Here is a 24,144-nt window from a genome sequence, read left to right as displayed (position 1 = left end):
TATCACTGTAGCATAAGTACACTATAGGTACAATAATATTCAATAACGGGTCGTTGTTTAATGAACTTATTTGAATCTAACACAACCGTTACTATACATCCTCACACCTTGTTCAAACTGTTGAACATCAAAATATATTATAATTTGTTTAATACATGAGTTACACATTTATATATAGTCCGGCAGAGATAAGAATCGTTAGATGCGCATAACAATTGTTTTATATTCAAACAACATTTTGCGGAAAAAATTAAGTAGTTAATAGTATTTTAGTTATAGTGACATAATATTTTGAGTTTTTATGTTGTACTTTACCCTCTGTAGGTGTTTCTTTTTTTATTTTCCCATATTAGGGTTGCCTGGAAGAAATCGCTTGTTAGCGATAAGGCCGCCCGTTGCTTAATAACTTATGTAACCTGCTTTTTTTTAGTTTTTTTATATGTATAAATTTGTATACTATGGTGACGGAGTGTAAACAAATAAATAAAAGTGTACCTTCTAGGACTAGAACGTCAACTCGCAAACAGATGACATGGGTCCTCTTATTACCATAAGCCATTAACCATAATGCAACTTAAAAATCACTGCAATACATTACATTTAGAATAGTCCTCACGTGTTGCGAAGTCTAGAACGCTTTTCTCGTATAACGATAGCATTCACAGCAAGGAAATGCTTACATTATTAACGTAACTATTTATTTTAAAAAACAACCACAAATCCTGGCATCAGTGTCTGAATTCGTTATATTTTTTTCTTAATAGACGAGAAGGGTCAGCCTTCTGACACACACCGTAGATTTTTGGTTCACAGCCGATGCTAGCAGGCCATATTTTTTTATTTAATATACTATGCAGTAATAAAGTTTAAAATCTTAAAACCTTGGTGTTATAAAAAAGTTTAGCACATTTCAATATTTTTTTTTCTATTTTGTCTTGATTCCTTATTCATTTAGTCTACTTTTATCTTTTTGCTTCTATGGAAATCAACGACTTCTAATGAAACAATTTTATTGTTACAGGTAATGAACATTTCAATTATATGTGTAAAAGGAGTTTGGTAAAGTATGGCAAAAAAATATTCTTCAAAATTTGATGATGCAAATATATAGAAATATGTTGTTGTATTTTCAAAAGATAGAATGAAATAAGGATCTAAGATTATAGTTAAATGTGCTCATTGTTTATGATGAAAAAAAATATTTAAATACATTTTTCATTAATTACAAGACCAATCAATACTAATAAAAAATGTTATTTTTTTATGCATTTGGAGCCATTCGGAGAATTTATTAGAGTATAAGAAGCTATCACTAGATACAGCTAGAATAGATCCAAATGGTTTTTTTTATTTGTTCTACTCATTCAATCTAACAATATGTTTAATGACAGTATACATTGTCTTTGAGTGGGAGCTATATTAAAAAAAAGAACTTGTAACTATTAAACTGATTGCCTGGTCGTGCAAGATAGCGTCGCAGTTATAGTAAATATCATTATCATAATGGCGTGTAACTCCAAGGTATGGAGTTCGATAACTGTACATTGTACGCAACTTTATCAATAAATTACATTTCAATCGATTTACACTGCGGTTTAAGGATCGATCTCAGAGCGGTAAACTTAACCTATTAATTATAAGGAATTTAAAGAAATTTGTACTGTGGTGTAGCCCTTAAGGCATCACACCCCTTTGTGGTATTTTTTTATATTTTGGTTAAGCAGTGCTGGCCTTAGGGTGGGACTCTTATGCCTGATAACGTAGGTTCGATCCTCGGTAGTCCACCAATTAACTTTCTTTCAATGTACGCATTTAACATTCGAATTACTGTGGGAACAACACGCAAACATAGTATCAAGGTTCACCTTGATTCATCAAGACAGAAAACATACACCGATCGATCGACCAATCGCCACAAGTGGTGACCACCATATCGAAGGAAGGTTTTGCTGGGAATTAACAGAATATTTATTGATTTGCTCGCTGACGCTTACACTGCGCACCACCACTATGCAATGTGTTATTTAGATAGGATTGCTTGAACAAGCTTGTTGGATTATATCCTAAACTTAATAAATTAACATTGTTACCATCCATTTACATTGACAACAGCGTCCATAACATTATATATTTATATGAATGGGTTTTTATAGTTGCTAGGAAGAAGAACTTGTTTTCTTTTTTTGGTATACAAACATTCTTAAAACATTTATATACCAGTGACATGTAGGCATAGTCAGTAGACTTACACCATGCCAGAAAATTAGCGAGATTGATTCATTATTAATTTAACGATAACCCTTTTATTACCCAGTAAAAATATTAAAATTTAACCTTTTAAAAGCATGTTCCACGATATAGTTTTACATACAATTGCTTGCAACACTTAATGTGCACAGATTAAATTCATGTGTGCGTGACGATTTTGACATTTTTGAAATGTCAACGAAGACTCAGCGTTGGGCGTGATTACAATTTGAATATTTTACTTCGTGACATTTAATTGTTACGCTCTATGGTGTAATTGTAAATTATTTCGTGTAATTGCATTTTTGATTTAAAATATGCATTAAGGTATATAATGCTTATCGCCTGCAGACATATAAAGAAAAAATGTCAACAAAAAACATATAGAATGCGGTAGATATGTTTTATATTATTTTACTATGTAGATCTAGATATTACTTAGCTTTCTGTGTCACCGAATTTTCTCATATGGGGAAGGAAACGATTAACATCTGACTTTTTATGCATCTAACATTATTTCGATTGTTCATAGATCAATAAAAAATACATGACTAAAAGTTATAAATAAATACGAAATTTTGAGCGGCAGTAAATGTAGGAACCAAAAACGAATTGTTTAGGTGCAAAAAATCTCGCATCGCTCCATAAAAAACTACAAACGATCTGAGTCACCCTCCACATATGGCATCAATGTTAAGCAAACAAAAGCATACCTTGTCTTCGAGTCATAAAGTTTAAAACTGATAAATCGGAGAACAATAAAAGGGGTTACTGTTCCCGAGAAATCTAAACTTCAATGTAGTTTTACGAGTGACTAAAGATTTAAAAATATCCATAAACCTAATACAGACAAATCCATATATAATATGCTACATAAAACAACTTTAACATATACTAAGATTTTTTTAATAATGATAATCCAGTAGCGCTTAAGCCTTAGAGAAAGAAAAATAAGAGGTATTTCCTTCTATTATAGGCAATATTAAGTCGCTATATTTTAAATTTTAAGTATACAGGGGACCTACCAAGAGCTCGTATTGCGAGCCTAATAGCTTATAACCGAATTGCATTTGTTTTAGTTTATAAGTGGTCGTGGTACGAAAAAAATGCGATTCAATTTAGGAACCTAAGCTAAATATCATCTCTAATGGCTCGATTTAACAGATCCCATTGTAGGATGTTCGTCCCTGAAATTGCACGTTCAAAAATTACATTTCACAACGCATAATATTCAGTTAATAGTAATAAATTTAAAATCCTTATATATTTTGTACTTCTTGTGCTCCCGCGTGCAATCAACCTATTATTACAAAGCGTTCTTTAACAAAAGAAACACAACTTTTAATTAATTTACACCCCTTTGTGTTTGAAAGAAAAGTAGTTTCTTTATTTTTTTCTAGAAGTAGCCCGCAGCATCGCTTGCATTGGTAATTATTTGCTCGAATAAAAAGTACACTGCTCGTAGTATGCATTTTGCATGCAAAACTAAGCAGTATCTCATATGGGATATCTTTAAATAGCTTGAGTCATCCCCAAAACCTGGGAATTGTCTTCTGTACACTTAATATTAATAAGATCGTTTAACTTTCAATCGTTACAAAAGTAGAATATACAGCTTAGCCTCCTTTAGATTTTTCCAAATATCTCTGTACATCTCTTTCTCCATTCGCTTTCTATTCATCGTTTTTAAGGCGCCCTGTTTTTCTTTTTCTCCTTAGTCCTGTAAATTTATCACTTAAATGTTTGTGTAAGTTTCTCCTGATTCCTTTGCCTTTCTTGAAGAACTCGTAAATATACTATCAGCTTATACTTACCCGCCCACTTTGGCATTCCTTTCTGAATCATCGGACGTGGTGTTCCATTGCGGTATCTAGCAATAATTTTCGAATATTAAGATTCACAAGAAATCTATTTCGAAATAAAATAGAACCTTCTTTGGGCGAAATAAAGTGCATTTTGCCACTTTACCTATGTCCCATTTTTCGTCAGTTCCGTAAAATATTTTATTTTCTAGCCAAGTCCAGCTTATGGGTGTCAATGTTGGTCAGCATTTCCCGCCAGCTCGCATAATCAAAACACGCCATTGAGATTTATTTTTTTAAGAAACAGTGACTATGGTATGAATATCATGATTTGTTATCGCGTATACAGTTTGTTAACCTCATCGTGTTCAAAGACTAATAAACGCAAGGTCGTTCCAATAAAGGTACACCCGGTCCCCATAAGGGTATCGCTAGTTTGCCAACCGTTACTGCATACTCGAAGTACCTACTTATATGGTAATGATCGCCAACTTGTTTACAGGAATCTCATGAGCTAAAACTAGAAAATCTTGAGATTTTTATGCTCATGTATTAACAATAATCAATAAACAATTGCAAAGTTGTTCGAAAGATTATTTTTCAAATTAGGAATTAGTTTAAATTAACAGAACACTCAATCTATAATTACACCATACGTTTAATAAAGCGTTTTATACTTAATGAACTACATTGCATAAAATTGTTTAAATCTAAGTTTAAAAAAAATCGAAATTTTTATTTTAATAAATTATGATATAAAGGCATTAAATCAATTACTTTTGTTATAAATGTACTTTGTCACGTTTATGCACCTAGATTTAAAGTCATACAATAATGATAATACATATTATTCTTCTAGTATAGTGAAGCGTATTTCCGTACGTACGTGCGTACCTTAGACTTAAAAACACTATATATGTTAATTGGAGAAATTCATAATTTCTATACAGTATAGTCCCGCCAGATGAAATAATGCCACTATAGATACAATCGAAATCGGAAGCTAGAAAGGTCAAGCGTTATACTGTCATAAATCTTTGCACCAATCTCAGAGATACAAAAATAACAATTAGTGGGGCTGCAACCTCTTTAGGGTCTCAGATTTCTGAATCTGTTTCATGATCATTTTTAAATCTAATAGGCAAATAGTTCATCAGCCTCCTGTGTGTGTCACACGCCGTCGACTTTTGGGTCTTAGACATGTCGGTTTTCTCACGATATTTTCCTTAATTGGTTAACAACCGGATTTCGTACCTACGACCTCAGGGATGAGAGTAGCACGCTGAAGCCACTAGGCCAACACTGCTCTCAAATATATACAACCTTATTAATAGAAGTATAATTGGCGATTATGAATACAGCTGTAAGATAATCCATAATAAATAACTAAACAGCAAATGTAAACAAATATATCAGCCTTAACCGAGGCAATAAGGCAATGATAAGCTATCAGGAAGTAATTATGGCAATCAGCCACGCACATTGCTTGAACACATGTGCTGATATACTATACTCGTGATGTCACCTGGCTTTATCCCATCTTTATACCGGTAAAATGAAAATAATGATTTTTACCAAAGTATTTCTATGTTAAAGAGATCAATCATAACTAAAACTCACCGAAATTTTATATAAAATTCATTATCTTCGAGGATAAAAACATACCTTATTAATATTGGAAAGTCAAAATATCTCTGAACCAACTAATTTAAAAATTTGGTACCTTTTCTCTACCTTTCTCTAGAGTTCTCAAACAATTTTTTAGAACCTTTAAAGAAGCTAAATCATTGTTTTTCAAATTGTTATTACAATGCAATTCATTAAAATAAACCACAGTCACATAAATTTTGTTATATTGACACTATGGCCTTATGCAATCACTTGCTATAAGCATAACCATCAAATTAGGGCATTTCACAGATATCGATAACACCTACAGGTCATCGACCGTAGTAATAACCACGTAACGAGCATAACATGTTTACCATTCATTAATAATTCCAAAAACAAGGTTTTACTCTAATGTGTCCTTTTTCTATTTAGTAAGACAGATACTGATAATTGTGTACGTGCAGTATTCATTATATCGAATTTTGAAAATTTGAATTATTGTCACTGACCGATTTATTTTTTATCTGTTCTTAGTCCTTTTTTGTAAATTTGAAAGAGTTTTTAAGTTATTTCGTTGTTTTAGTTCGAATTTTAAAAATTTGAATTTTATTCGCAGACCGATTTTTATATTTTATTTAAAAAATGTTTTTTTTTTTAATTTAAAAGAGCTCCCAGGTTATGTCATTAAATAAGTATTACTGTATGTTTTAGTTTGTTGTCAAATATTTTGTTGTCAAATTCACAAAAGATTCTTATATTATTATAAATGAAGGTGTCTATGACCTAAATAGGTTCTATGTCGTAGTAGGTATTTGTTAGTCTGGAAACACACCCGTATGACTCAATGCAACAATAATTTCAGTATGGACACGTGCTGAACCGATGCAGAATAAACATAATACCCCCTGTTGTGTCAAACTCAGGGCTGTCAAAACTTACTATGTTAAATTAAGTAAAATTTCAGCTATTTAATAATTCTTAAATATATTAAAAATATTTTCTGGGTCTGAAATCCGTATTTGTTACCAGAGTAATCATTTTTACAAGACACCGTTACCGTGGCAACAGTACTGTATACACGTGTTATAATTAGTAACATTATTACTTTTTTTTATAAAGCAGGGTTTTTTAAATCATTTTTATTAGTAGTAGACTGTAGGGCTATATGTCGCGATGTTATTATACTTTACAAAAAAAACTGCTGATAGCCCTGAACACAAACAGTACTATTATGCAATATTACCTATAAACCTACCAGTTATCACGCTCTGATTAATATTTATAATATTTATACTTAAAACACGCAAGTATTAAAACATTAAGTGTTATTATTGTAAGTAAAGTTCGTGTTAAATAGTATGACCGACATATGAAAATAATTGACAGAAAAGAAAATTATTTACATAAGTCGGTACTTATATTATTTATCCTTCAAGGATTATGTTTGCTTGTACCAGGCACACAACTAGTAATCTGCTTTATGAACGTCGGCAAGTGTCGGTAAATTTATAAAAAAAAAACATAATTTTGCTGACGGTTCACTTAATAACAAATCTCCTTTTAGGTATTCTAATTCGTACTGTCACAATGTCTTTGAGCACTGTTAAATTTGTCATTCTTCATACGGAAGAAAATTAAGACTATATCTTGAAACTATTTTTTTGTTGATTGACTAGAAGATGTTCCTTAGTGTTTTAAATAATTAGTATAGTATAGCGAGTAGTAGTTATAGCGAACTTTAATGATAAATGATGAAATGATGGGATGCAACAACATATATATTATTTTTTAACTTTACGGAACAAATCCCTATTTTATACATACATTTCGTGGTAGAGTATATTAATACACATGGGTATTCTAAAGATAGAACAATGGCAGATAAAAAGACATAATGTAATCAGAAAATAAAATAACACGTCCCCAATGACGGGCGAAAAATCTTTATTCTTCATCTTCAAATATACCAAAATAGAATTCGCTGATAACTAGACTCGTTCAAACACGCTTCTAAAACTTTACATTTTACGTCATGATTATATTGCTCTTGAAATAAATATCTCATAAATTATCTGTTTTTACAATAAACACAGAATTTTTTTAACATTAATAAATCTTTTTAATGGTACAAAGTCACCAAAAAACTATGTAATCGCATTTCATAATAAATCTAAGTTAGCCTTTGATTTAGGTAAATGTAAAATCTAAACTTATTTTGCGAAATGACAGGCCCCGGAACTGTCTTAATTGTCAATTGTCGAATTGTATAGAACACATCGTTCAACTCAATGAACGTCAATCGTGTATCATGGTCTGTGAATAATTTGTAGTAATTTGATATTTAAAATGAGTTTAATCAGTTAAAATTTGTCTTTAAATATTGAATACTTTATACTTTGCACATCAACTTAGCAAATAATCGTCATTAAATTATTTAAAAGCGTTGTAATACGTTTACAAATAGACATCTATTGTACAGATGCCTATGCGTTAGGTACTCAAGACGAGGGAATTTTAGTTATATAGATACATTAACGTATACAAAAATAGATTTACGAATAAATCCTATTTCCCTATGTTATGTCTCCACTTGGTTGTCAGGAGTCGTGACCGACGCCGTGTGGTCTATGTATCTGTGTCGTGCATCAATTAGAGGCTTTAAAGACAATAGGGCTGTCTAGGATTGCCTTCATAAATTACTAAATGAAATTAAAATTATTTAATAACGTTATAACCCAAAATCACAGTTATGCGTTTCAAAGGTTTCACTCCGCTCCGTTCTATTAATCAAAAATGACATGTAATTGAATGCGTAGGTTTAATTGATTTTCTAATAAAGTTAATCAATAGGCCAGATACGTAAATTATGGTTTAATTAAGCTCTTAGCAGAAAAAGTGAGACGGAAAATCGTGATTTTTGGAATCAGGATCATGTCTCAAATAACTAATGAGAGAGGTGAGAGTTTATTTTGATTAAATTTGAGAATTTGAACATTTGAGAAAGAAAATGCGTTCTCGCGATTGTACTTTCCTTTTAGATATAAATGGCAGGTTGGAGTTTCAAAGGTAAACCGAGAGGCATTATTTAATTGAGAGAACTTTCTCTTAACTCTAAAAGCCTTCATTAAAGGGTGCCATTTAATGAGAGAAAGTCTGTTAGAAGCGGGATTTCTGTGTCGATTTATACAACTATGCTAGAGAATTGTTTTGGATTTGTTTGTTCAGTTAAACACGTTTGCAAATACAAATAACTTTGTAATTTAAATCGTAAGGTTAGGTGTGTGGTTTGGTGAAATACATGTATTACAGCCTAAAAAGACTTAAGTAGGTTATAAAATTACACTTGTTTTAGGTAATTATTTTGATAGAACTTCTATAATTTGATTTAAACATATACTCATTGGCCATATGTGTAATTGTTAATTGTTGATTTGATTTGATTTAATTTATTATGAAATTTGACAATTGACTGCGCTCCAGACAACATTGTGGGTTGATTTAAAAAAAAGCCAGTAGCGACTGACACACGCCGTCGACTTTTAGGGCATAAGGTCTAAGGCATTCCTCACGATGTTTCCTTCAAACCTACAATCTTAGATGTGAGAGTCGCACGCTGAAGCCAGGCCAGACCGGCTTTACTCTCACTTTTCAAACTTCGAGTCGATTTTTTATTACACTAGAATCACATGAGTGCAATTGGCGGCATTATGAGCTGTGACCGCTGAAGAGGGCTGTCTTTATGGTGAATTTTATGTTTTAAATAATATTGAATAGCATATAAATAAGCTTTTACCTATTGGCTACAGCTTCGATAACAGGTCACGTCACTGAGAACTAAGTTCTAAACAAGAGGCGCCCACGCATATGAACGTCTTCGGAATACTAAAGAAGCTCGGGTATTCCAGTCATGCATTCACTGTGTCGATTACCGCTTTAATAGTTACGAGGAAAACATATAAAAGAGCGTATTGGTAAAATATGGTTACTATATAATTTTGATTCTGGGTAATTTTTATAACAATTTTGTAAAAGTGTTGATGATTAAATAGCGTGCTACTCTAATCGAGTGGTTCGATCCCCGGCTGTGCACCAAAGGACTTTCTTTCGATGTGCACATTTAACATGCGCTCGAATAGTGACCCAAAAAGCGCACAGCGTGTGTCAGGCACAGGAGGCTGATCACCTACTTGCATATTAAATTGAAACGGATACAGAGAATCTGAGGTTCAGACCTCGAAAGGTTGTAGGTTGAAATTTTAATTATGACCCTGAATAATACTGTCATTTGAAAGTTCAGAGCGATATACATTACGGAAAAGAGTGCTTAGCCAAGAGGTGCTTACATGTACCTAAGCTAATAATTGTAACATGTCTATACAATGTAGACGACCTAGGCAATACTAGACGCCAAGGCCAACGTCATCTGCCTTGACGTACAAGGTCTACTGTCTCTGCTATGTTACACCTCTTATGTATAATATGTCACTCATTTATAATATTCACTTTCTTTTTTAAAAATGCATTGTCTAAGGGATATGCTATTAAAATTCGATTCCAATTTCAAATATAATATTTTTCAATTTTTTTTGTACACACGCAGATATAATAATATCTCTGAAATTACTGATATTCCTTCGGTTTTCACCAATGATAAACTTAGTTCGGAGCTAACTTATTATAATCTCTAGTAAATAACATTAAAATTGTTTGCTTATAGTTCTGTTTAATCTCCTTTTCAGCGTGTACGTCAGTTCACGACATCACTAGACGAACTCGCATCCCGGGTTCAAGCGGCGGAGGCTGCTCGGGCAACATGGCGGGCACCTGGCGATGCCCGGGACGCCCGGACACAACTCGATGCTGTGACCAGGGCTCGCGCGCAGATTCCACCATTGCGAAGGCAGGTGGACGAGCTTCGTGCGCAGGCACAGCAGATGGGCAGGGACAATGTGCAATTACCTGAGCATCTTGTTGCTAGGCTGGAGGACTTAAACTCTAGGTAAATAGCAGTCAAAGGAAAAGTAAATAAAACAATATTTATTATATATATTGTATACTAATCATCACGTATGTTTCCAGAGTTTCAGCTCTAAGCTCGGGTGGCGAAGAGCGGGCCCGGCAGCTGGCAGGAGTAGCACGGGATGGTGGTGCGGGAGCAGCTCAGGGCTTCCTTGCGGGCTCTGTTCGCCCACCTTGGGAGAGAGCTGTCACGCCCGCCAATGTACCATACTATATCAAGTAAGTGGGGAGACACACGTAAAGTTTGTGTAGCACACGATAGGTATTTAAATAACTATCGTACAAAAATGATGTCTTGTGTTTGATTAAGGGGTGAGGATAATACCTAGAACGTCAATATACGAATATTTGAACAAACTTCCTACATTTAAAAATATTATTTATACCCACGACATATTATACTATAGACGTCATACGAGATCAGATTAAGATTATATGTTATGTTTCCAGTCATGAACTAGAGACGACCCACTGGGACCATCCCAAGATGATAGAACTAATGAACTCGTTGGCCGACCTCAACGAAGTAAGGTTCTCGGCGTATCGCACCGCGCTCAAGCTGAGAACCGTGCAAAAGGCTTTATGTAGTAAGTACTAAGACTTCATATATATAATGAAAACATCACACATTTCGTACATTTAATTAATTTAAAACCCACTCGCCTTGTTTATCGCGAAATATGCTTAAACAATTATTAAGAATATTTATACCGCTAACCTACATAATATAGTTTGTTGTAAAAACGAATAGAATTTTCATATAATGAGTGGTTTATTTTATGGAGTGTCCATATAGTGTCATAATATTTAATTCCTTAAACTTACTCATTGTACATACGTAAAAATATTTCTATCTATTTAACTAAATTAATAGCTAGAATTTAGAACGGCCTTATAGGTATCTCAGGGTATTCAATGGGTAATAAATGTAATTATATTTTCAGTGCACATGCTACAGTTGCCAGCGGCGCTGGAAGCATTCGACTCTCACGGGCTGCGGGCGCAGAATGACCGCCTAATTGATATACCTGATATGATAACCGTACTTACATCACTCTATGAGGTATATACTTCAAACAACCAGTATATATGTTGCTGTCAGAACAGCTAAAGCAGCAAGAAACAACGATTATTCCGACTATAGTTGACTGTGATTGGTCAGCAGTATTGTCACGCATGATATTCATGATTCGTCATGATGTAAATGATGACAATAGACGTCAAATGTCAACTGTCATGTTATTACGTCCGCATGTTCAAACAAAATCAATCGTATGATTTCGCCTATAGTTTTACATTCATCTCATATTTAATTATTTAAAAATCTTGAATTTAGTTGACAAGTACTTCCGAATAAAAGTTTAGTTTTCGAAAGTTAAGTTTTAATTTTACCTTAATATAATTTAATTTAGTAAAATTTGAAAACGAGTACCGTACACTGTTTGTTACTGATGTCACGTAAAAAAATATTCGCTTTCTCAATCAAATTCTTTACATAAACTCTGCTTTTAATATAAATATTTTTGTTAGCAAAGTAAAAAAAAAACTTTAGGGACGGGACACACCATTAAATATTTAATTATTGAAATTTGTTTAGACGATTGCTGGCGAAAACCCAAGCGCTGTGAATGTGCCGCTTTGTCTGGATCTGTCGATCAACTGGTTGCTCAATGTGTATGACAGCCAGCGGACCGGGCAGATCCGCGTGCTCAGCTTTAAGGTGGGGCTGGTATTACTGTGCAAGGGGCACCTGGAGGAGAAATATAGGTGAGTTTTCAACCACATAGAATTCTTCCCTAAATTGCCGTAAGGCCATTGATATGCAGTAACGCTTCAGTAAAGAGAAAATAAAAATATGTATGTGTATAACAGGTACTTGTTCCGGTTAATAGCTGACCCATCGTGTCGCGCGGATCAAAGGAAACTAGGACTCCTATTACACGATTGTATTCAGGTACTATAAAATATTACCTATTACCATCAGTTTTGCATCAACCAACTAATTTTCTTTATAATATATCTACCACCGAGCACTTGCGAGCCATATGGCAATGTAAGTGTATACGGGCGGCAGTATCACTTAACATCAGGTGAGTCTGCCCGTTAGCCCTCTGTATAAAAAAGATATTTCTTTTGATCTAATCTAATCTAATCTATCTATCAGCAGTATTTTTTACTAAATGTAGGTTCTATCATTACAACCTTTTCAAAATCCTATATTAATTGCAAAAGGAATAGATCATAGTTCTAAATCAATACGGTACACCACAGGACATCACTAAACCATAGACAAAACAGTATTTATTTTAAAAAAATGCGGATGTTTTTTTTTGAGAGACAAATATCACAATTTACCGGCTGTTTCCGTGCAGGTTTTAATCAATCTTCAGATGTTAATAAAAAAAATATAATTCTATCCAGGTGCCTCGTCAGTTGGGCGAGGTAGCAGCATTTGGAGGTTCCAATATAGAGCCATCTGTCAGGAGCTGCTTTGAACAGGCCTCAACTGCTGCTAAAGAAGGTGGCAAGGGAAGCACTCTTGACAGGAAGACCGGTAAGATATACAATCAAAAAATATCTGTAATATTCAATGTGAAATATATGTATTTCAATTCAAGTTTATTTTTAATAATATTGTTACGAGCTAGGGGATCGGATAGAAAATGCCGTAGATTTATTCAAGGGTTTATTTCTTGGTAATCAATGAGGAATTTATGGGCACAAATAAATTGCAGAGATGCACTAATTACACACACAAAAACAATCACTAATTACTTCACTTATGCACACTTCTCACAGTACTTTATCACTTATATTCACTTTATTCGCACTTTATCGCTTCGGTGTTTCGCTCTTGTTATCGCATTCAAAACTAAAGGCTTAGTCGCGTTTCGGCTCGCTTATATATCCCTGGGAATAATTCTATACAATATTCGAGAACTTTCTAGGCGGGCTTGCTACTGAGTAGCGATTGCACAATTCTAGAACGTCCGCACTCTTTGTCTCTTTCGCACGTTGCTCCGTCCTTGTCGTACGGCGTTCTAGAGTGCTCGTCTAGTTTCGAGAAAGTTCTGATCTTCTCTCTCTCTCTCTCGTATCATTTCGTCCTTGTCTCACACCTAGAAAGTTCGGTCTAGAATATTCCTTCATCAAAGGGGTATAACTAGGCCTGAAAACGCCTGAAAACGGGTCTCCTGAAAACTGCACCACTCGACTACACATGTTCTGAAACTGACTGAAAAAATGGTTCAGCTTCCTGAAAACTAGGGTAACATTATGAAAATTACAATTTTCTAATATGTGACTGACCCTCTCCTGAAACGGTCAAAAATCATATTACAGCTTGCTGAAAAGTTCTCTAGCTAGTGGAAAAATCTAAAAACATGGCAATTGACCCGTCTTCGTAACAATATGTTAAAATAATTTCGTTTCATAATTATATAATCTTCACGAGTTTTATTATAATTTTATAGATTTTGTAATTTAGAAACATTACAATTACGAGCCAAGACTGTACAGTTTGCTCGCTCAGGCTTTCTTAGTTTTATAAGCGTGGCGATTTCTTAAATCGTCGTAGTTACGTCCAGAGACTATAGCCATTACTTAATCATGAGAGTATCGAGGGAGAGTATAGCCAGACGTAAGCAGTCTCTTCTACTGCTAAATTGCATTAATTCGTTTCATAGCAATTTACTTAATCATGAGAGTAACGAGCGAGAGTATAGCCAGACGTAAGCTGTCTCCTCAACTATTACATTGCATTCATTTGTTACATAGCAATTATGATTTCGCTTATATTCTATTGTACACGAGTGGTTAATATAGAGTAACCAAAATCCCTTTATTATTTAAAGCACTCCGATGACCTAGAACCATACAATTTGTAAGAAACGCTTCTATGAGATTAGATTTAAACTTAAGATCTTCTAATGTATCTCACATTACACCATACATAACAGTGTGCACTATAAGAATTACAGAAGTGTGTGTAAAAACAACGTAATCGTTACATTAACAATAATTTCTTACTGCTCTATTCCAGTGGGAGAAAAAGAGAAAGAAAAAGAAGATAAGGAGAAGATCGTGGAGCGAGACGCAGAAGGTCAAGTGGCGTACATCGAGGCAGTCCACTTCCTGCAATGGTTGCAAAGGGAGCCACAGTCCATGGTGTGGCTGCCAGTGCTGCACCGTCTGGCTGCGGCTGAAGGGGCGAAGCACCAGGCCAAGTGTAATATATGCAAGGACTATCCCATTGTGGGCTTTAGGTTCGTATAAACGCCTTCGTAAAAATCTTAAGGCACTGTTTCGGAGAAATTCAATAAGATCAATATCGCTAATATCATTAACATTTAGAACTGCTGTATCTGACGATGAGCTAATTTAAAATTATTTATTAAAATGAGTTATAACATAAGAGAAAAGATTCTAAATTATTCAATAAGATCTGGACATAATTAGAATAATCCGTTATACGTCTTATAAAATAGTAAAATAAATTATTATTCGTTCGTTCATTCCATTTTCAAATATTAAAATAGTACATATTACATTCCAGATACCGTTGCCTAAAGTGCTTCAACTTTGACATGTGTCAAAAGTGTTTCTTCAGCGGCAAGAAGGCGAAAAACCACAAACTCACGCATCCTATGCAAGAGTACTGCACTGCTGTATGTATTGCATTAATTTATTCATTTTATTAAGAGCTATTAAAAGCTACTAAAAGCTGCGTAATATATTATGTACCTACTTATTTTTAATTATTTTAAAGCCCGTTTTTTCCACTCTTTACAAATGTTGAATGTACAGTTTAGATTTCTTATACATATTTTTTTCTTATTACTCGTCTTCCTTCTATACTATTGATCGTAACCATTTCACGGGTAAAAACCTCCAGATTTTCCAAATATCTTTTCTTTTTCCATTCGTTTTCTGCTAATACTTCTATGCACCTTTTTAGGGTGCCCTTTTCTTTCCCTTCCTTCCTTTTAAAGACTATATTAAAGTCCATATTTTATCTGTGCATCTTACTATATGCCTCGCCCATTACCCATGTTTTATGAAGTTTTACTTAAAAAATGAAATTTCTACGTATTATTTACGTATACACACGCCCATAAACATATTACATACATAATATCCAGACCACAGAGTGACGTTAGTTATGACAAAAGTATTATGTCGAAATAAATGCACTAAGCACCTTTTTTTAGTAAATTTGATGTCACTTCTGAATGTCTAAAATTCAAATATTGAATATAATCTGTAGATTATACAAGCCTAACTGACATTTACAGTTTACTATGTTATAACGGTATTAATAACTCTTAAATTTCAGACGACATCTGGCGAGGACGTGCGTGACTTCACCCGAGCATTGCGAAACAAATTCAAGTCGGCACGGTACTTCAAGAAACATCCACGAGTTGGTTATCTGCCCGTACAAACTGTATTGGAAGGTTTGTTTATATAAAGATATACTTTGCTATAGAGATGGGGTTAAAAAATAAAATAATATGCGCTTCGTTTTTCTTTTTGTATGAAATACACCTTTGTTACGTTCTTATTACAGTTGTAGTTTGTCTTTACAGTTGACGAACGTGTAGAACCCCTTTTAAAATCTATTATTATCTTATGTAAATAAAATTTGAATTGCAATATTCATTAAAAATAAATTGTATGCAGGTGACGCGTTGGAGTCCCCAGCGCCGTCTCCGCAGCACGGAGGTGGTGGCGCGACAGGAGGTGACGATATGCATTCTCGTCTGGAACTATACGCCTCGCGGCTAGCACAGGTTGAGCTCGGCGCACGCGCAGCCGATACGCCTGACAGGTAAAACTTACTTTAGTTTATTTTCAACTACTTTTGACAAAAAATGGGTATAAATGTTTTTATTAGACGTTAGTAAATAAACAACACAAAGCATAATAAATAAAATTAAAGCCCAAAAACATCCGAAAAGAAGGTTAATGCTGAACTACGACTAATACTAAAGTTTCTCTATAGTGATGAGGAGCATCAGCTGATAGCGCAGTACTGTGCGTCACTTAATGGAGGAGCAGAGGGTGAAGAAGCGCCGCGCTCGCCAGTCCATGTCGTCTCCGTTATACACCGGGAACAGAGACACGAGCTGGAAGCTATGATCAGGTAACTCTTGCAATAGTACTCTAGATATAATTTCTTTTTTCTTAGGTGTGTCAGAGATTATGTTATAAAAGTACACGATGTCATTTGTTTTATTAGAATGGCAACACCACGCAATATCATAGACGTCTTACAGGCTGTAAGATTTAAATGTGTCAAAGCCAATTCAGTGGTGCGTAGAATTGATCGTTGAGTTCAGTTGCTCTCTGATCGGCGTCTGTGCTGGATGTGTGCACTGAACCTTGTTTTAATATTAATTTAAAATGTCGGACGACAGTAATTACAGTTTGCAATTAATAACCGCGTTGAATCTACGACATATAGTATAGTTGTTTAATGTTTTTATCGTTATTGAGAAAATTAAAATTTATTAACCAAATGCCTACTTTAATTTTCAGGGAGCTGGAAGAAGAGAACGCCAGTCTACAAGCGGAGTACGAACGATTAAAGGCCAAGCAGACTCCTGGCTCTACGCCCGAAGACCAACTCGCTCTGAATGAGAACAGGAACGCACCTGTTGACCAGGTAACAACTTTGAGATAAGAAAATATTTGCTTTAATTCATACATCTAATCTTTAATATATATTATGATACCCGTGGTAGAAAAATATTTTTAAATTAATTATTGAATTAAATTATTAATAAAGGCATAGTCTAACAAATAGTAACCTGTCTAATAGTTTTCTAATTCAAAATGTAATCTTCCATTTGCAGGACATGATGGCAGAGGCTCGCTTGCTTCGACAACATAAGGGACGGCTGGAAGCTCGCATGCAAATCCTCGAGGAACACAACCGACAGCTTGAAGCTCAACTACAAAGACTTAGGAGACTGCTGGACGAGGTATACATCATAGATTCATAAAATTTGCTCGTGTATAACTCGCCTATTGTCGGGCTTTCAAAGGTATATCGGCCACAGTTTACATTAACATATAACTAAATGTCTTTGTTTGATGCCAAAACTTATAAAGCCAAGTTCATGGTGTAAAACTTTGGATACAATTTGTTATGAGTTACCTTTTAATCATTTATTTATTAACACTTCGTTACACTACAATATAAAAAATGAATATAATTAAATCTAAAGGAGGTCAACTGGCGGTCTTATCGCTTTCGAGCGATCTCTTCCAGGCAACCACTTTGAGTAAAGAAAAAAAATGTATTAAATTACATAAGATAGGCAAGTAGTACAAAAATACATGTTATATACAGTTATTAACACAAAACTAAACTAAAAAGATGATACATTTATTTAGATTGCAATAATTTTGTCGGTCAAGACGACACCTACAATTTTCAATGCGTTTTATTTCATTTATGTACATTTATATTCCAGCCTTCTTCGGGCTCGCCTGCGGGTCGTACTGGTACTTTGCAGACCCGCTCCGTCACCGCCTCACAGCTCGCTACGGACTCACCTGCCAAGATGCACAACGGACTCTACCACGACGCACACACCAGTAAGTAACTCATTGAAGTTTGTGCTTAATTTGAAAATATCTAGACCAGACAGCTCCGTACACTAGCGGTATATAATAGTCGACCTGGACTTCAATGTTGAGTCTGTACCGCGCGATCCCGTGGCGATATCAGCGCTCCAAAGACATGGAGAGAACTACATCGAAATTCCTATTCTATAGGAATTTACAGAGTACCAGTGTAGCTCCATTAATTGTCGATACATACTTGTCACTTGATTCTACAGGTTTTGCGACTAGCCTCCATTTCAATGACAGCTTGATGCCACACTGTTAGCGTGCTTTAGGCATAGTGCACATCTGGAAGAGTCGTAAAAAAAAACGTACACGCTACATTTGTGTAGTATTTAAAATTCGAAGACTATAAGGAGCTACGTTAGCTATTGACATTGATTTTGACATTGGATATATTACATAAAGTAACAATATAATTGTGTTGAAAGACGGTGTATCTGCGGGCGAGCGTGAGTCCGGTGATCGCCCCCCTCCGCCACCTCACGCCCTTCACTCGCTCATGCATTGCGCAGGTTCGGGACTGACATAATTTGCTCGGCATATAACCTATTCAAAATTCATATATTAAAAATAACAAAGTTTTATCCTTATCATTCGTGATTGATAAGTTCATTACCATGACAAACGCTGTCAGTTTGAGACTAAAATTTGTAAACAACTTCCATTATTTATCATCTTTAGTTCAATAACTTTTGACAGTGAAAAGTCTGAAAATACCATGTTAATACCATCATCTTGTTTTCTTACTATAATGTGACCAACTATTTTTATTAGTCTCAAGAAACAACAATTTATGTACAGAACATATTGATAATAATCATATATAAATAAAACTATAATTACGCTACATGCCGAGCAAATTATTTATGACTAGTTGTTGTGAATTAATAGAATTTGTTTTATTTTCGCTTATATAGATAGCATTGCTTCATTTTGGTCACATCGAGGTTTATTTTGCAGAATCTTTATTTTAATTTTACTAGTATTTTTGATTGCATGAATAACAAGTTTTACTTGTGTATGTGTGAATATCTATAATAATACAGAATTTTGTTTCTGCTGCTAAACAGGACGCATACCTTGAGGTAATAATAAAGTGTGTACTTATATAATATGCAAAATATAAGTAATTGCGATTCAGTAAACAGTTACAGTTAATTTTTTTAATCTTGTTGTACTATTTTATTACTTTTTTTTTATTCCTTTTGTTTAGTTTCAATTATTTTATTTTTTTAAGGTTCAACAGGATACCACTGAATGTTGAACAAACTATATATACGTATCTATATATTTATATCTTAATATAAATATATAGATACGTATATATATATATATATATATATATATCCTGTCACGATATTGTCCGCGATGGACTCCTAAACTACTTAACCGATTTTAAATTGGATTTAAATTGGCACACCGTGAGCAGTCTGGTCCAACTTAAGAGATATGATAGCTTAGATCTTTAATTATAGTCGCAATTTTATTTTATTGCAAATTATTTGTCTATAATTAATTGACAGTCACAATTATCTGTTAACTCCAAAAGATTCTTACAGATGTCGATACTTTTCGACTGGATTGAGTAAGTAATCAATAGATGGCACTGCTATGGTAAACCGACAAACGTATCATATAAGCTACAATTCAATATCATGATTACCACGTGTTATTGAGGCTAAAGTAAAAATTAAATTTATTTTGTTGTAAACGAAATACCGTGAAATTCAATTATTTATACTTTTTTAATTTTTGGTGTTAGCTTAGCCAACCACGTATTACTTAGACCGAAGTGTAAATCAAATTCAAATTATAGTGACGATAATACAGTGAAATTATTCTATCGTGTCACGGTATTAAGGCTAACTAAAACCACATTAAGGAGAATCGAAGTTCGCGGGTTCATTCGAGATCACTCACATGAACTAGGGCGTGTTTAATAGTAAACTTAAATTAATATATTTTCTTTTTTCAGATGACCTTGGCAAAGCAGTCGAAGAGTTAGTATCGGTGATGGCGGAGGATCAACAAAATCAGAACTCCCACGCGCCTCCCAGATACACCAACGGCAAACCAGAGGAAAAGGAATAATTTCATCAAAACGCGCCAAGGTTTCGAACAATCGCTCTGGCATCTCAACCGAATCTTGGACCAAAGACACTAGAACTAAATTTGACTTACTTTATACCTACTAATTTTCGACTCATCACTAACCTGCACAAGCTCAACCTTTACACCTTATTATACAAAAGCTTTATCATTTTCACTAATCGAACCGAGCTTTAACATAGCTTTACTGGTAATTCTGTACAATGTTTTATCTGTTGTATTATTCAATGGAAAGAGACACACTGTATAGAGCTATCAGACGAGCCTCTAGGTTATGGTCGTGGGCACAGCCTTTACAGAATAGTCACGAAGTAATCAGATATACTGATTATTTGCTGGTAGCTAGGGTTCGCAGACGATAGTTGTATGCAACGCTTATTGTATAAATAAGGGCATTCCTTTGTTGCAGTACGTATCGTGATTGAGTCATATTACTTTCCATTTTACCCTTCAGTTTTCCCCAAGTACCAATGCTGTTATCGGTGGCGCTGCCAGAGCGATTGCTATTATCTAAAAAGACATTTGTAACCAGCATTTATACTTTTAAAATTGTACCAAATTTTTCACTTGGTAAAAAATATATTTATCATTTAAGTACATATCTATTAGTACAATATCTATTGTATAATCATATCACTTCTTGTAAATTGCCATATCATTTTGCTGTATTTAACGCGTTTATAAAATATCGCGTAAAACGGCATGTCACGTTGTTGACACTTGACATCGACTTTGGCGCGAAGTTTGACGTCGTTTACATGAGAGCTGAGCTTTAATATAATCACAATTTTAGCTTTAACCAATTTTGAGACATTTTAACCGCAATTCGGTAAAGGTAACTTTGCCACTCGAGAGGGCCTACGTTTTAGTGGAAAGTGTATTGTTAAAGTTAGTAAAGAACAGTTTCAACGTACAATATTATGCCAACGAACGCGTGGCTGTAGTTAATGAATTCGTTAAAAGTTTTTGCAGTAGTTTTAGAGGTAGCCAAATGAATATGGAGCATGTTGTTTATGCGCATATTGTATGTTATCATATATCGAGTAATCGAAAAAATATGTATCGTTAGATGATGAAATATTAATAATCCAGCTTCTATAAATTAGTGGATTTCTTTCGCCTTTCGCGGTCAGACATAGTAGAACTCTTCGTAGAGACAAAGGAACCGTGTAATCAAATACTTCACTATAACAAAGGCACGATCTTCCTTCGTACTTCCTAGTGTTACTGAATGTGGCCACTTTGACATTTTATAACGTGTGTCTATATTTAAGATGACGCCTACCTTTTTAGATAAGATTATATTGGAGAGATGACTTTTATACGAATGTTAAGTGACTGTTAAAACTAATTTACAATAAGGACTTCCGATTTAACCATATCATTTTATTAATATTTGTTCTATTATTTTAATGGCATTACTGTACACATTAATTTGAGCTCAACCTCAAGAACTTAATGAATGTGAATATTGAATATTTTGTCTCTTCATCTACATAAAGAAAAAATATCAGGTATTCATTAAAACTTGAGCTTCTTTAATGTCATTAAAGATGATGCCTAAACATCAACTATGAAATTTCCGTTCCATTTTAGGAAAGTTTAATAATTTTTGGCTAATATAGATTTTAAGAAAACGAAAAGCACAATTATTATTATTACTTAACGAACGAAAAATATTTTAACTATTAATATATTGTTAATAATTTTATTATATTTGTTTAACATAGGACAATTAGTTTCCTCTTGTGTTATAAATTATGTTTATCTCTTTGGCATCTATATTATGAAGTAACTTTCGCATTTATTTGTATATTTTACTGTGTTTATAATGTTTTAGATGTTAAATCCAAATAAACATTCTGCATAGTGATATTGGTTTTAATTTCAGACCCATAAGTGTATTCCATCATTCCACATTGTTTGATTTGGTCTTCATGCAAACAAAATAGCTATTTATAAACAAGGTATGTTCAAACACTTTATTGTAACAAACACTGTTGCAGAGGCTAGTTAGCCTTGATGCTGTTTACTCTGTATAATACATGAACCAATTATCATTATTACTACAAATTCATACCTAAATTACTTATATTAAGATTTAAATTTTAGCTTTAATAAGGAATTTTTCTAGGAAGAGGTTATAGAATTCTTTTTTATTATTTTAAGAGATGCATATTATTTCTGTCATGTTTTACAGAGTGGAATATAAGTTCTCTCTTTATCTAATCACATCATCAAAGAGAAAAGTTAAAAAAAAATACATTTTATAAATTATTTTATTAGAACTACTATGTTTACAGCACTTTATCAGTCATGTGTTACCAATATGTGTCACACAAAAGCCCCCAGGAACTTGTTTTGTAACTAACTTTACAAATTCTTGTTACATATCTTATAACATTATCAAACAAGCAACATGAGATATATTAATGTGTTCTATTAATTTTTTTAGCTACCATTATTTTTTCACATTAAGTAATATATAACAGTTATTAGCTAAGTTTTACTGAGAGTAATAAAGTTTTTACATTTTGATAAATATTTGGCTATCGCTTATAACATTTTTTACTGAAACATTTTTGATGATAATTATATTACATTACAACCAATCTAAACAGAAAATTAAAACCATATTATAAAATAAATCTCTGCTTATTATATTTAATAGTATAATTATAGTTATTATTAATATTGTTTGCACTTTGAGGTTTATAAATGATGCCCTTACTTGTCTGTCTATAAAGCTTGACTAATATAACATAAATCATAATGATATCCCTGAGAATAATCATGCAAGATTTTTTTATTAGCATCAGCATAATTAACTAAAGGCGAAATCTTATCACACCTTAACAGTTGAGTTTGAGGTAGATTCTAAATTGTTAACTGAGGTAGAAACATCAGTTCTTGGTCGTCTAAACAATAAAACATGGGGTTCTGGACTGTGTACCATAAAGTGAAGCCATCCAGGACTTTGCTGTACACCAAGGTTTCTCCATTCAGTCTCTGTCATCAAATGAGATTTAGGAACCAGACGAGCAATATCTTGTGGTAATATGACATGTCTGAAAATAATTGTTACATAGAATAATGTCCGCAAATTTTTTCGTTTAATTGTTTTTGAGTTAGGTATATAATTATGGTTAGCTGTAACAGTACAAAATAGATATTTAATCGATAGAATATTTTCTGAAATGACCAATATGGTAATTTTTGGCTTGCACTTTATATGCCGAGAAATACCATTATCACACAACTATTATATTGTCCTAGGGCATATGTAGCAGCATAAAGTGATAATAATAATAATAAGGGGTAATAATAAAGTAAAGCTGGAAAATCTTGAGTTTCTATTTAAATTCAAAGATAAATGTTATGCATGCTTACCTATATTCATAGACGTCATCGCTATATCTTTCTGAATATTGTATTTGATCGGCAGGCATCTTTAAACAATTCGTAAATAGAAAAAAAATAGTATAGTACTACTTTATCCTCAGGCTTTGAGTATGTAATTAAATTTAGGTGATTCAGTAAAATTATTTCGCTAAGGTGTGTTGAGAAGGAAAACAAGTATTAAAGTAACAGCTGACGCGGTGACGCCTGACGCAGGCTGACAACTGATAGATGACACGAGTGACAGATTACTGCAGCTACACGAACAACGACGCAATAGCCTATAGCTGTGAAGATGTGTCAACTATCAAAATTATCC

General features: G+C 33.6%; 2 protein-coding genes across 3 annotated transcripts in view; one reads left to right on the top strand and one right to left on the bottom strand.

Moving 5' to 3' along the window:
• The window catches only part of LOC123709958 (dystrophin, isoforms A/C/F/G/H), a 331,052-nt gene extending 308,753 nt beyond the window's left edge, over positions 1 to 22,299 (top strand). For both annotated transcript variants that reach the window (XM_045661594.1, XM_045661595.1), the window contains 17 exons: positions 10,400 to 10,659; positions 10,740 to 10,898; positions 11,130 to 11,266; positions 11,624 to 11,742; positions 12,277 to 12,446; positions 12,552 to 12,633; positions 13,101 to 13,233; positions 14,722 to 14,944; positions 15,235 to 15,346; positions 16,015 to 16,135; positions 16,362 to 16,509; positions 16,684 to 16,824; positions 17,220 to 17,346; positions 17,537 to 17,665; positions 18,161 to 18,284; positions 18,746 to 18,829; positions 20,293 to 22,299. In XM_045661594.1, coding sequence (XP_045517550.1) covers positions 10,400 to 10,659; positions 10,740 to 10,898; positions 11,130 to 11,266; positions 11,624 to 11,742; positions 12,277 to 12,446; positions 12,552 to 12,633; positions 13,101 to 13,233; positions 14,722 to 14,944; positions 15,235 to 15,346; positions 16,015 to 16,135; positions 16,362 to 16,509; positions 16,684 to 16,824; positions 17,220 to 17,346; positions 17,537 to 17,665; positions 18,161 to 18,284; positions 18,746 to 18,829; positions 20,293 to 20,408 — 2,385 coding nt within the window. In that variant the 3' untranslated portion in view covers positions 20,409 to 22,299. The remainder of the gene's footprint in view (positions 1 to 10,399; positions 10,660 to 10,739; positions 10,899 to 11,129; positions 11,267 to 11,623; positions 11,743 to 12,276; positions 12,447 to 12,551; positions 12,634 to 13,100; positions 13,234 to 14,721; positions 14,945 to 15,234; positions 15,347 to 16,014; positions 16,136 to 16,361; positions 16,510 to 16,683; positions 16,825 to 17,219; positions 17,347 to 17,536; positions 17,666 to 18,160; positions 18,285 to 18,745; positions 18,830 to 20,292) is intronic.
• Positions 22,300 to 22,689: 390 nt separating this feature from the next.
• Positions 22,690 to 24,028, bottom strand: LOC123709965 (cyclin-dependent kinases regulatory subunit-like). The gene is made up of 2 exons (XM_045661606.1): positions 23,817 to 24,028; positions 22,690 to 23,494 (listed from the first exon to the last, which is right to left on the bottom strand). The coding sequence occupies exons 1-2, from the start codon at positions 23,873 to 23,875 to the stop codon at positions 23,272 to 23,274; spliced, it is 282 nt and encodes a 93-aa protein (XP_045517562.1). The 5' UTR covers positions 23,876 to 24,028; the 3' UTR covers positions 22,690 to 23,271.
• Positions 24,029 to 24,144: the final 116 nt, after the last annotated feature.

The sequence above is a fragment of the Pieris brassicae genome, chromosome 5, assembly GCF_905147105.1.
Source record: "Pieris brassicae chromosome 5, ilPieBrab1.1, whole genome shotgun sequence".
Classification (NCBI taxonomy): domain Eukaryota; kingdom Metazoa; phylum Arthropoda; class Insecta; order Lepidoptera; family Pieridae; genus Pieris; species Pieris brassicae.
Note: the sequence above shows the minus strand (reverse complement) of the source record. Positions and strands in the feature narration are given on the sequence as shown.